The sequence below is a fragment of the Narcine bancroftii genome, chromosome 6, assembly GCF_036971445.1.
Source record: "Narcine bancroftii isolate sNarBan1 chromosome 6, sNarBan1.hap1, whole genome shotgun sequence".
Classification (NCBI taxonomy): Eukaryota; Metazoa; Chordata; class Chondrichthyes; order Torpediniformes; family Narcinidae; genus Narcine; species Narcine bancroftii.
Genome location: NC_091474.1, coordinates 201,014,187 through 201,026,899, shown reverse-complemented (window position 1 = coordinate 201,026,899; position 12,713 = coordinate 201,014,187). Strand labels below are relative to the sequence as shown.

General features: G+C 39.5%; 1 protein-coding gene across 4 annotated transcripts in view; it reads right to left on the bottom strand.

Moving 5' to 3' along the window:
* Nucleotides 1-12,713, bottom strand: part of snx17 (sorting nexin 17) — an 84,290-nt gene that overhangs the window by 28,294 nt on the left and 43,283 nt on the right. For all 4 annotated transcript variants that reach the window (XM_069887199.1, XM_069887200.1, XM_069887201.1 and 1 more), the window contains exons 5-8: nt 8,533-8,643; nt 4,436-4,526; nt 2,244-2,331; nt 1,259-1,328 (exon numbers count right to left, since the gene is read on the bottom strand). In XM_069887199.1, the coding sequence (XP_069743300.1) occupies nt 1,259-1,328; nt 2,244-2,331; nt 4,436-4,526; nt 8,533-8,643 (360 nt within the window). The remainder of the gene's footprint in view (nt 1-1,258; nt 1,329-2,243; nt 2,332-4,435; nt 4,527-8,532; nt 8,644-12,713) is intronic.

Sequence of the window (12,713 nt, the reverse complement as noted above, 5' to 3'; positions counted from 1 at the left end):
AAAACATTTTTAATTGTTTTATTTTATTTGGTTACAAGACAAATTAACCTTTATTATTGAAAATAAAAGATTTTTGTGAGTTTGTCAGAATGCAAATTTGGACATTTTGTGATATAAACTTGAACTCGGTAAATGATAAGTTTATTATATTGAATGCTTTTAAGGCATATTTAAAAGGTCCAATTATAAGCTTTACTTCTAAAATTCAAACTGAATATCTGAGAGAGATTGATCAATTAGAAAGAGACATGACAGTTTTGGAAAGGATCTTCAAAAACAACTTACTGAAGTTAATTCAGTAAGTAATTAATACAAAAACTTCAATATAATACATTACAAATTTATAGAATAGAGAAACCCATTATAAGAACAAAGATATTACGAATTAGGTAAGAGATCAAACAAAGTACTTGCTTGACAAAAGTGGAATAGGTCTCGAGAACAATTAATGCAATGAAAAAGGATACTAATGTTGTTAGTTATAAACCTCAAGAAATCATTTCAGAATTTTTATTCTAAACTATATAGCTCTGAATCTTTAAAATAAAATAGATAGATACTTGTCACAGATAATTTTGCCTAGATTAAGTTGAGGAGAGTGAACGGAACGGAATGCTACTTGGACTCAGGCAGAGTTGATTACAATTCTGTATTCATTACAGAATAAGAAGGTCTCCAGGAGACTATGGATTTCTGGCTGGATTTTATAAAACATTTAAAGATTTAGGTTTGGGAATGGCAAGATGGAATGCAGAAATTCAAAGTTGTATTCCCTTGGAAAAAATACATATAGTTTGAGGAATAAATATTCAATATTTTTGCAAATTTGGTGCCCGTATACCCAAATATTAGGTTTAAAATTTGTAAAATTTTCCTTCCTATGCCTCAGGACCTGCAAAAATCTCCTCTGAATTATGTTAATGATTTTTTTTTAAATAAGTGTGAGGCGGTATTCTTATGTGCAATCCTAAAAATTCTTTCTTTTTCTATTCTTTTATTATATAACTATTATTCTTTTTTATATTGGTTATTTTGAGGAGATATGGGCATTAAGTAGTATGGTGTACAAAAACAATTAAAATATTAAGCATCAAGTAAAATGATATCTGAGAAAGTAAATGGTTAACAAATACACATTTAGGGTAATAAATGGTTTTTAAAACAAAATTATGAACAACAGAGTAGGATATATATGTAAAAGTTGTATCTGATTATATACACTAGGGCTGCAAATATTGGTAACTGAGACCAATCTTACCTGGGCATATAATAGATTCAATCCAATCCTACTTTCCATAACATCTTTATCGTAGGCAGAATCCCAGTAGCTATAAACAAAGGTTTTATTAGTAGAAGTTATTTACATGCATTTCATATTAGTCTTGTCTCAACCTATATAGAAAGCACTTAAAACAATATCCTGGTAGCAGTGCTTGGTATTTAATATTCAATAGCTGATCCACCAATTAATTCTCAAACAAAAAAAATGCTACAACTAGATTTTCAGTTGTATATTTTTGTTTGTGTATTACCAAAAAAAAGTCAAGAAATCAATTTAAGCCTAAAGCTCATGAAGTATGATTAACAATCTTGAAAGTATATCCTATTCTAGCTCCTGGAAAGCAGCTTTTTTTCTTCCATTCAACACTGAATCACTTCATACTGGGATTTACAGATGACATTAAATTATACAATCATACAAAACCCATCATTACCTTCCTGGTTGAATTTAAAAAAAATGAGATAACATTGATTACATTCCAAATTCAATCAGAACCAAATGCTAAGAACCAGATGAAAAGGTCCAAAATTAGCGTTTATTTCAGACTGCAGTTTTTTTTTTAATCTCATAATTCAAGCACTCTTTTCTCTTCTATATTTATCCCCTATTTGTATCACCCTGAAAAAAACACAGCTGCAATTGACATGCTTTTGCCGCCCTCTTTCAGTCAGTACCATAACCATTTGTACCATCTCGTTTCTCATCTGTCCGATCACAGACATTTCCTTTGTTTTCTAAATCTCCTCTTCTCTGAAAGGCTCATAAAATGTGTTTGATTTCTAATTGTCCCAGTCTGATGAATAACATTTTGCTCTTCATAGAGCATGATCCATGTATTTACAATACTTTGATTTTAGTTCAAAATGCCTTCTACAAAAGGTAGCAAATTATAGTTTAAAATGCAGAGAAAATGCAAATAAACCAAATTATCCTCTGAAAACTTGAAACAAAGATGGTCTACCTCTTTCGCAGAACAATTTTGTATTCTGCATTCTTCAAGCTTGTAACTGAAATATAGGGCAGTTCAAATTCCTGCAGTTTTCGCACAACTGAGTAAGAAAACAATTCATAAAAATGAAGTTAATTGTTAAATGCTGCAACATTATAAAAGGACTGTTTATGCTATTGTAATGCCTTTTTTGTTTTCCAAAGATAACAAAATATTAAGATCCATCTTTTGTATTTATGATTTTTCATTCAATGTTACATTATACTAATATATATGACAATAAACTCATCACAATACCAAAATTATTTTAAAGGATTATCTTCAGAGTTAATCTTTTCTTTCCTGTTATATATTTGATCCTTCCATCTTATTTCAAGTCACTACTTAGCTTATCTCTTGTCAGTCCATGTTAGATTAACAACTGAAATGATTCAAAGGGTAGATGCTAAGATGACGGAAATAGAAAGATGAAAGAATGAAATAAACAGATGTAGAATTTAAGATGCCTTTTAGTACAATGCTTCGTCAGTAAGGAAGCTATACAATCAAAAGCAGCCTACTAAACAAGTCTACTTAAAGGAGCATGGTCTTTTTATAGCTGTCATAATTTATAACTTTTTTTCTCCCCCGACATATAGCACAGTAGCTGGCCCTTCTAGCCTGTGACACCCAAATGCCCCAATTAACTTACAACCCCCATATGTTTTAAGGGTGGGAGGAAACTTGAACACTGGAGGAAACCAACACAGACAAAGGGAGAACATACAAACTCCTTACAGACAGCACTGGATTCAAACCTGGGTTGCTGGCACTACCCATGTCTCCACAAATTATACTCACTACAGTAACTCTATTCATAACAATTATAAATACTTTAAAAGCAGCCATTTGGAATCACGGTAATGCTATGCCTGTTGTGAAATTGTCTTTTTCTTTTAAACATTTCTGAAAGGCTCATATTTGCTGAGTTTTTTCTATTTGCTTTCCAAATCCATGATATACTATGGAACAAGCTATTCACACTTCTTACCTTAAAGCCAAGTAGAATAACATTTAACACACAAATAGAGTTCACTGTTTCATTCAGAACCTTTACAGTTAGCAAAGAAAGGCTACATGCCATCACTTTGAATTGAAACTAAAATTTGAATCTGAAGAGATGTGAACACCAGTGCAGTAATTAATGAAAAAGCATATTTATTTGTTTAATAACAGTACTTACAATAAAACCAATGCTCCCAGTTTTGATCTATTTCAAGAAAGAAAGTTTTAATGGCTCTTTTGATGTATGGGGTGCCTATTCTGCCAACAATTTATTTTCTTTGTTGTAATGGAAGATTTAAACCGTGTTTCTTACTTTTGCAGCCTTTACTTCTGCAAGGCTGAGAACCTGCTTGTTGTTTTTTTTTACTTTTGCAGTCTTTGCTTCTGCAAGGCTGAGAACCTGCTTGTTTTTTTTAAAGAATCAGCAGACATAATCTAATTTACACCATGAGGCCCAGGATGCATATGAATTATTAGACAGATCTAAATTTCATCATGGGGCCCAGGATGCAATTGAATCAGAAGACATTATCTAATTTACACTATGGGGCCCAGGGATGCATATGAATCAGCAGACATTATCCAACTTCCACCATGAGGCCCAGAGATGCAGTTGTCTTTTGTTGGTCGCAGACTGTAAGGAGACATTGAAGATAAATCATTTGTTCAAAGAGATAAGATCTGAAGTAAACAACTTTTGGGAATATAAGCCATGGTCTCACTGCTGAAGTTTGAGACTCTCCAAGAGGTGGCAACATCTCTCAGCAAGAAGAACTTCAAGAGTCCAGCTAACGTCCTGGTCGAGGGGTGGAGAAGCTGCTAACCGGCGCCCCGACAACCTACTACAAGTGTGCAGTCGTTGCCTCGCTTCAGCAGTTGGGACCAGTCCAGGCGTTGATAAGTATAATTGGGAAGGGCTTGCATATTGAAGTGTGAATTCAGCTTTAGATTTAGTAATAAAGACTTATATAAACTGAACTGCTCTTGGTGTGTGTGTTTGTGTCTATTTTCTTTCGGTAGCTCAAACACTGTGTCCAATCTAAAACGGACAAAATGAGAGGTATAAGTTTACCCAAGACACATGTTTACTACTTTTAGTAACACCATGTCGCACAAAGGCAAAAGGAAACCCAACTTTGGAATTTAATCAATAAACTTACAAGAGCAACCACCATCACTTCCTTCTCGAATAAGGAAAAGACTGAAGTATCCAACTAGATCATCAGGGAGATCGAGTTTTGCTGTAACTGCCTTTAATAATAAAAAAATGTCAGGTTACTTTATGTTAAATCAGGACACTAGAAATATTCTAAATACCTGTGAATAAATACACAAAATCAGTGATTGGTTGTTGTTTTTTTTTCATCTCAATAATGGGCAGAGCAGTGGTGATGAAAAATGGACCAAAATAAGATCTTGGAATGGAAAAATCAAAATATAATTGGTCTCAAAGCTTCTTGTTAGGAACAACTAGATTTGTATTAATAACAGTATGGAATCTGGAAGACTTGAAACATTCACTTAAATGGTGCAAAAAAAAACTTATTACACAGAATAACAGCCTAATTTTTTTTTTAATGTGCCCATATTATCCTCCAAGCATACAGAAGGAAATCTAAAAAATTAACAAAATCAAATCTTAAGTTTCTAACGTATTTGAACAAAGTACCAAAGCAAATTATTAAACAAAATAATTAATGATAAGTTGAGGGCAATAAATGGCATGGAATGAGAAATGGTTAATAGATTGAAAAAAGTGACAATAACCAAGTCATTTTCAGTTTGGGAATTATGTCTAATGGATGCCCCAAATGTTTACAGCCTAAATGAGGCCATTATAAGTAATATATGTATGTTTGCATATGACATAAAGCCAAGTGTTTTGTGTGCCCGATGGAGATGTGGGGGGGCTGGTAGTCATGGTGGGGAGCTGGCTGATGGAGGACCTCAGTTTTCTTCAGGCTGACTTCCAGGCCAAACATTTTGGCAGTTTCCGCAAAGCAGGACGTCAAGCGCTGAAGAGCTGGCTCTGAATGGGCAACTAAAGCGGCATCGTCTGCAAAGAGTAGTTCACGGACAAGTTTCTCTTGTGTCTTGGTGTGAGCTTGCAGGCGCCTCAGATTGAAGAGACTGCCATCCGTGTGGTACCGGATGTAAACAGCGTCTTCATTGTTGGGGTCTTTCATGGCTTGGTTCAGCATCATGCTGAAGAAGATTGAAAAGAGGGTTGGTGCGAGAACACAGCCTTGCTTCACGCCATTGTTAATGGAGAAGGGTTCAGAGAGCTCATTGCTGTATCTGACCCGACCTTGTTGGTTTTCGTGCAGTTGGATAATCATGTTGAGGAACTTTGGGGGACATCCGATGCGCTCTAGTATTTGCCAAAGCCCTTTCCTGCTCACGGTGTCGAAGGCTTTGGTGAGGTCAACAAAGGTGATGTAGAGTCCTTTGTTTTGTTCTCTGCACTTTTCATAGAGCTGTCTGAGGGCAAAGACCATGTCAGTAGTTCCTCTGTTTGCGCGAAAGCCGCACTGTGATTCTGGGAGAATATTCTCGGCGACACTAGGTATTATTCTATTTAGTAGAATCCCAGCGAAGATTTTGCCTGCAATGGAGAGCAACGTGATTCCCCTGTAGTTTGAGCAGTCTGATTTCTCGCCTTTGTTTTCGTACATCGGGCACACAAAACTCAAAACGGTCAACCAGTTTACCTATCTCGGCTGCACCATTTCATCAGATGCAAGGATCGACAATGAGATAGACAACAGACTCGCCAAGGCAAATAGCGCCTTTGGAAGACTACACAAAAGAGTCTGGAAAAACAACCAACTGAAAAACCTCACAAAGATAACCGTATACAGAGCCGTTGTCATACCCACACTCCTGTTCGGCTCCAAATCATGGGTCCTCTACCGGCACCACCTACGGCTCCTAGAACGCTTCCACCAGCGTCGTCTCTGCTCCATCCTCAACATCCATTGGAGCGCTTTCATTCCCTAACGTCGAAGTACTCGAGATGGCAGAGGTCGACAGCATCGAGTCCACGCTGCTGAAGATCCAGTTGCGCTGGATGGGTCACGTCTCCAGAATGGAGGACCATCGCCTTCCCAAGATCGTGTTATATGGCGAGCTCTCCACTGGCCACCGTGACAGAGGTGCACCAAAGAAAAGGTACAAGGACTGCCTAAAGAAATCTCTTGGTGCCTGCCACATTGACCACCGCCAGTGGGCTGATAACGCCTCAAACCGTGCATCTTGGCGCCTCACAGTTTGGCGGGCAGCAACCTCCTTTGAAGAAGACCGCAGAGCCCACCTCACTGACAAAAGGCAAAGGAGGAAAAACCCAACACCCAACCCCAACCAACCAATTTTCCCCTGCAGCCGCTGCAACCGTGTTTGCCTGTCCCGCATCGGACTTGTCAGCCACAAACGAGCCTGCAGCTGACGTGGACTTTTAACCCCTCCATAAATCTTCGTCCGCGAAGCCAAGCCAAAGAAGAAAGCCAAGTGTTGATGTGGTCTATAAAGGAAGACGGAGAAGTGAATGGGAAAGTAAAACAACAAATGGAATAATGTAGAAAATGGAGCTACAGGTAGTCCCCGACTTATGACCATCTGGATTTACAACCAAAATTACTATTTTTTTTAAAATAAATATAACATTTACGTGGTTTATGTGTTATTTGACAAACTGTAACTGGTATACAGGTCACGTAAGAGCTAAAATGTACGTACTTACCTTGTAAGTCAGTGACCCGTGGTCCATAGCTGGGCACGTTCATCTTGATTCTGGTGCACATGCGCGGTGGGTTTGCGTGTTGGAGTTCAGTTGGAACGTGCAAGTTAAAGGCGTGAATTCAATATCATTAGGGTGCTTAACTCTCACGCATGTGCCAACCAAAAATTTGTGCATGCCCACAGAAATCAAGATGGCCGCACACAGAAATCAAGATGGCCGCACACAGAAATCAAGATGGCCGCACACAGAAATCAAGATGGCCGCACACAGAAATCAAGATGGCCGCACACAGAAATCAAGATGGCCGCACACAGAAATCAAGATGGCCGCACACAGAAATCAAGATGGCCGCACACAGAAATCAAGATGGCCGCACACAGAAATCAAGATGGCCGCACCCAGTCCTTGGACCCCGGAACTCCAACTAACAAGTACACACATTTTGGCTGTTACAATAACACCCCAACAGTCACAAATAAAGAGCCTCACCCAGCCTCCAAGTGGCTTTTGTGGATAGTAGTCCCTACAGGGCAATTCCAACATACGTCCATTCCAAGATATGACCGGTCGACGTATATTGACGTTATATAGACGTATGTTGGGGAGTACCTGTAATTGTCTTCAGTGGAAAGACAACAGAAGGCGTGACAGACCAAATATTGCTAGTGTGCAGAGTGCCCAAAGTATCCTTGTGCATTAATCAAAGGCTATATGTAGACTCAAAGCAATTTGGAAAGCAATGTCATAATAATGTTTTCTGCAATAGGACGTAGATATGAGATGCCTTGCTCAAATTAGGAAACGGCATTCGAATTTGATGTCTGGTCTATTTGTCTAAGGATGGATACATTTTCAACAGAGGAATTGCAGCAAACATTCACCAGATTGATTACTGCATTTGATGGAGTTGGAGAGATTTAACATTTTTGAAAAATGAGATGATGATCTTATTGAAATATACAAAATTCTTACAGATAGATGCAGAATTGATGTTTCTCCTTGTGGGATGTGTCTAACCAGGAATCACAATCTCAAAATACTGGAAGGTCACTCAGGACTGAGGTGGGAAGCTTACTTAGGGAGGGATAGATCTTTCAAATTCTCCCCCAGGATGGCTATCCCATGGGATTGACATTTTTGTTGATATTAAAGGGAATCAAGTACAATGATGTGATAACAAGGCAAAAGATCAGCCATGGTCTTACTGAATGATTATTGTGATATAAGATCTTGCTCAATGAAGGAGCAGCAGAATAGACTAGACCCATTTTTATTTTCTCTTATGATATATAAAAAAAATATTTATTGCTATCAGTAATACATATTTAGTGTAATTCATAATACTTACATTCAATGCATTTACAAGATATTGTAATCTATATCATTGCAACACTAACTGTAGCAGAAGAACAATCTTGAATCTTAAGTTATTTTCAGAACAAGTATTTTGGGGACGTATAACAATCCCCTTCAATTTGAAATAACTGAATCTTGTACAAACTGTAGATTTATTCATACCTCTAACACATCGTCTGTCTGATCGGAGCTGAAAATATTGACTTTCACTTTCTGCCCATTGGACAGGAAGACATCCAGGTTAACTTCTTGTGTTGGAATTTGTTGAGTTTCCTAGAAGAACCAAAACGTTGAAACCGTAAAAAAACACAAGATGCACTATATTTTTCCTCATAAGCAGCCACTTTCAGCTTCTTGCATGAATCATTCTCTCCATATTTGCTTGTTTGCTCTCTCTTTCCCACCCATTTCCCACTTTCTGCTGCAAGTGTTGGATCTCCAAACCTACCCCTCTACCCCCTCCTCACCTCCAGGCACCTAAACAGTCCTTCCAGGTGAGAAACAGTTTCACGTACACCTCCTTCAACATCACATACTGGATTTGGCATTCTTGGTGTGGCTTCCTCCATTCTTATGAGATGAAGCAGAAATTAGGTGAGCACTTTGCTAAGCACCTGTACTCATTTGGAGCCCTCAGTTGCTCACCATTTTAATTCCCTTTCTCATTCCCACACAGTCCTCAACCTCCTCCATTGCCAGGGCAAGGACAAATGCAAGTTTGACGAGCGACACCTCATATTTTGTCTACAATGACAATAGATTTCTTCACCTCCAGACACTAATCAGTACAGATTAGCAAGAACATCTCCTCTGTAACCTCCATCAAAACAGGAGCTCCGAAGGGCTGCCTGCTTAGCCCCCTGCTCTACTTGCTTTACACCTATGACTGCATGTGTACAACATTTTAAAATTGCTGATAATACCACAGTAGTGGACTACATAAATAGAGGCAATGAGTCAGCATACAGGATGGAGATTGAGTGAGGGGTTGTTGTTAGTACACCATTCAACCAAGATTTCAATGTCTCTATTTGGAGATTTTAGGAAAGGAAAAACAGAGGTGTACAATCCAGTGATCATTGGGAGAACAGAAATGGAGAGGGAAAGCAAATTAAAATTTCTGGAGTCACTATCACAGAGGACCCGACATACTAATCTCATACTGAAGAAAGCATGTCAGTGTTTCTACTTCCTCAGGAGCTTGCAAAAATTCAGTACGACATTGGAAACCATGGCAAACCTCTACAGATGTGTAGTGGAAAGTATGCTGACCAGCTGCATCACTGCCTGATGTGGGAGCACCAATACCTCTGATTGAGAAGCCCTGCAAAAGGTAGTGGTCACAGATCACTTTGGCTTGGCTTTGCGGACGAAGATTTATGGAGGGGGTAAAAGTCCACGTCAGCTGCAGGCTCGATCATCACTACATCATAGGTAAATCTCTCCCAACCATTGAAAAAAATATTCATGAAATGCTGCTGTTATAGAAAAGCAATAATCATCATGGATCCACACTACCCAGGACATGCTCTGTTCTCACTGCTGCCATCAGGAAAGAGGTAAACTGTAGATGCTACAAGACCCATTTGACCAGGGTCAGGAACAGTTGCTACGCCTCTACCAGCAGACTCCTAAACAACAGGCTCAGTCTGAGACTCATTTAAAGACTTTTTCTTTGCACATTATTTATTATTAAATATTTTTTTCTGTATTTTCTACAGATTGCTTACACATTTCTCTCTTTTGTAAATGCAGTTTTCACTACCAAGGAGTAGAAATTCTGCCTGGCCCACAGTAAAAATAATTTCAGGGTTGTTTGTGATGGCATGTATGTACTCAGACAATAAATTTTATTTTTCCAAACAGTTTCAAGCAACTACTCACCCTCAGTCCTTTCTCTCTCCTTCTCAACCACCTTAGTTGTCTCACCTTCTTTCCAATACTGCTAGTCCAATTACCTCCTCCTTCTCCACCTGGTCACTCACACACCCATCATTCACTGTTACACCTGACCACCATCTCTCCTATGGTTCCATCCAGCTTCTTCCTTCAGCAAATGTCCCTATCTTCACCCTCGCCTCCTGGCTTCATCTGCCTCCCTCTCCTTCCTTTGCCTGCTTCAATCTATCACTCTCCTGCCTGTATCCCAACTTTAACCATCCTGCTCCCCCTCTCCACCTTCATCTGTCTCTCAATGCATTACCAGTCCTCAGTCCACAACTTGAAATATAATTTGACAACAGCTGATGAGCTGCAACTGTTAATAAAGGGTAAAAGCACACTATTATACATTTTTCTCCTGTTCTTTGACGTGGATTAACATTGGAAAGAATGGAATTGTTTTTGTATGTGATTTATGCTATTTTTCATTAATGGCAAATACAGAACAATGCTTCAAAATGCAAACTAATAAAATGTAAATTTAAGAAAATATCTGGAGTTGGTGGTTCAAAAGAAACTTCTCACATCTTTGAAAGAATTTGCAAAATAACACCACCATGAATCAATGGAATAATGTGGGTTGAATAGAACACTACCTGCAGTTAACATGAAAAGTTAAAATTATGAATGGTCAATCTTTTTTCTATAAATAATCTCTAGGTAGAGAATACTCACCAAGACAAAGTAAAAATTAATTGTTCCTGTTCGAAAACTATTTAAACAGGGAGATAAGAGCTGAAAATATTATCCTCAAAGGAAAGTAGATCGACAGCTTAGATCATAAATCATACCATGGAGCCAGTTACAAAATCCAGCTAGAGTTAGTGTATTTCAATTCAAAGTTGATGCTAATTGGAAAATTGTAGCGGCCGTGTAGTGGGTCAGTGCAGTTCTGCGGACAGCTGAATACTCACCTAATGGACCGCACTCGAGCTGTGCGGTGTGCCAAGGAACAGCATGTTGATCTGCGAAGTCTCCTGCCAGAAGGCGCGGGACATTCACAGGGCTTAATTTAAACCTGCTGATCCCATGGATCCGCAGCTAGTGATGCCCCACCTTGTCCCGTGGAGCCCGGGACATGTGGTATATAAAAGAAGCTTGTAAAGTCCGAATATATCAGTCTTGTGTTGAGTAACCGTGTGTGTGCGTGCGTGCGTTGATTTAGTAACTCTTCCGAAGTAGCTGCTACAATTAGTGACCCCAACTGCAAGATTCAACCGAAGCTTCAATCTACAGTTATCATGGACACGACTACAGCAGCAGCAGCTGCCACGGCGGCACTGAATGCAGTGGGACCTCGCTTGCCTCCTTTCTGGACCCATCAACCTCGGGTATGGCTTCATCAGGCTGAAACCCAGTTTCGTCTTTGTGGCATAATGGCAGAAGACACAAAATTCTGGCACGTAGTAGGAGCTTTGGACGCCGCTACAGCAGCTTGAGTAAGTGAATTTGTTGCCAATCCCCTGTGGAGAACCAGAACACCAGGTTCTACCAATTTCTCCTGGACACGCTGGAATTGACTAGACATTAACGCGACATGCGGCTGTTAAATATGGAGGGCCTGGGTGACAGGAATCCATCTGATCTAATGAATGAGATCCTCGCATTAGTGGATTGTCATTCTCATTGCTTACTTTTTGAAACTCTATTCCTGTCCAAACTGCGGGGTTGTGTCGCCATACCAATCGCTAACATGGATTTCTGCTGTCCTCATGATGTAGCGCGGGAGGCTGACAGGCTCTATTGTACTCCAACGCAAGAATCTGCTCACATACAGCCCGTTTTTGCAGCACATCCATCTCCCATGTCCGCAGTTCAGTCAAAGGAGGAATGCACTGATGGATGGCGAGAATGGTGTTTTTTTTTTAACCATCGCCGTTGGGGAAAAATGTCCATAAAAGTGTCCCGCCATGTACCTATTACAGAAAAAAGGCAGGAAACGAAAAAGTCAGCTTCCAGTAGTGGCCTTGATAGCTGGCGCAAGTACTGGCCTATTGTATCTTCAAGACAATGCTGGTAAGCGCAAGTTTCTTGTAGACACGGGTGCGGAGGTCAGTTTGCTCCCGCCAACCTATTTTGAAAAAACACAAACACTTGGCTCTTCAAACAGCAAATGGGACCACATTCCCAGTTTTGCCACATGACAGGTCACGATTAGGATAGGAGGGGCGACATTCCATTGGAATTCCACATTGGCTTCCGTTGCACAGGCCATTTTGGGTGCAGATTTTAAAAAATTTTTTTAAGGTCCTATGACTTGCTATTGACGTGAAGCGGAGGAAATTGGTTCATGCCACTTTTCAAACATACTCGCTGGTATGCAGCAAAGGGAGAATTTCCCAACTCGGGGTGCATACCCTACACAAAGATGGCTATGCTGCCCTGCTCAATGAATTTCCTGG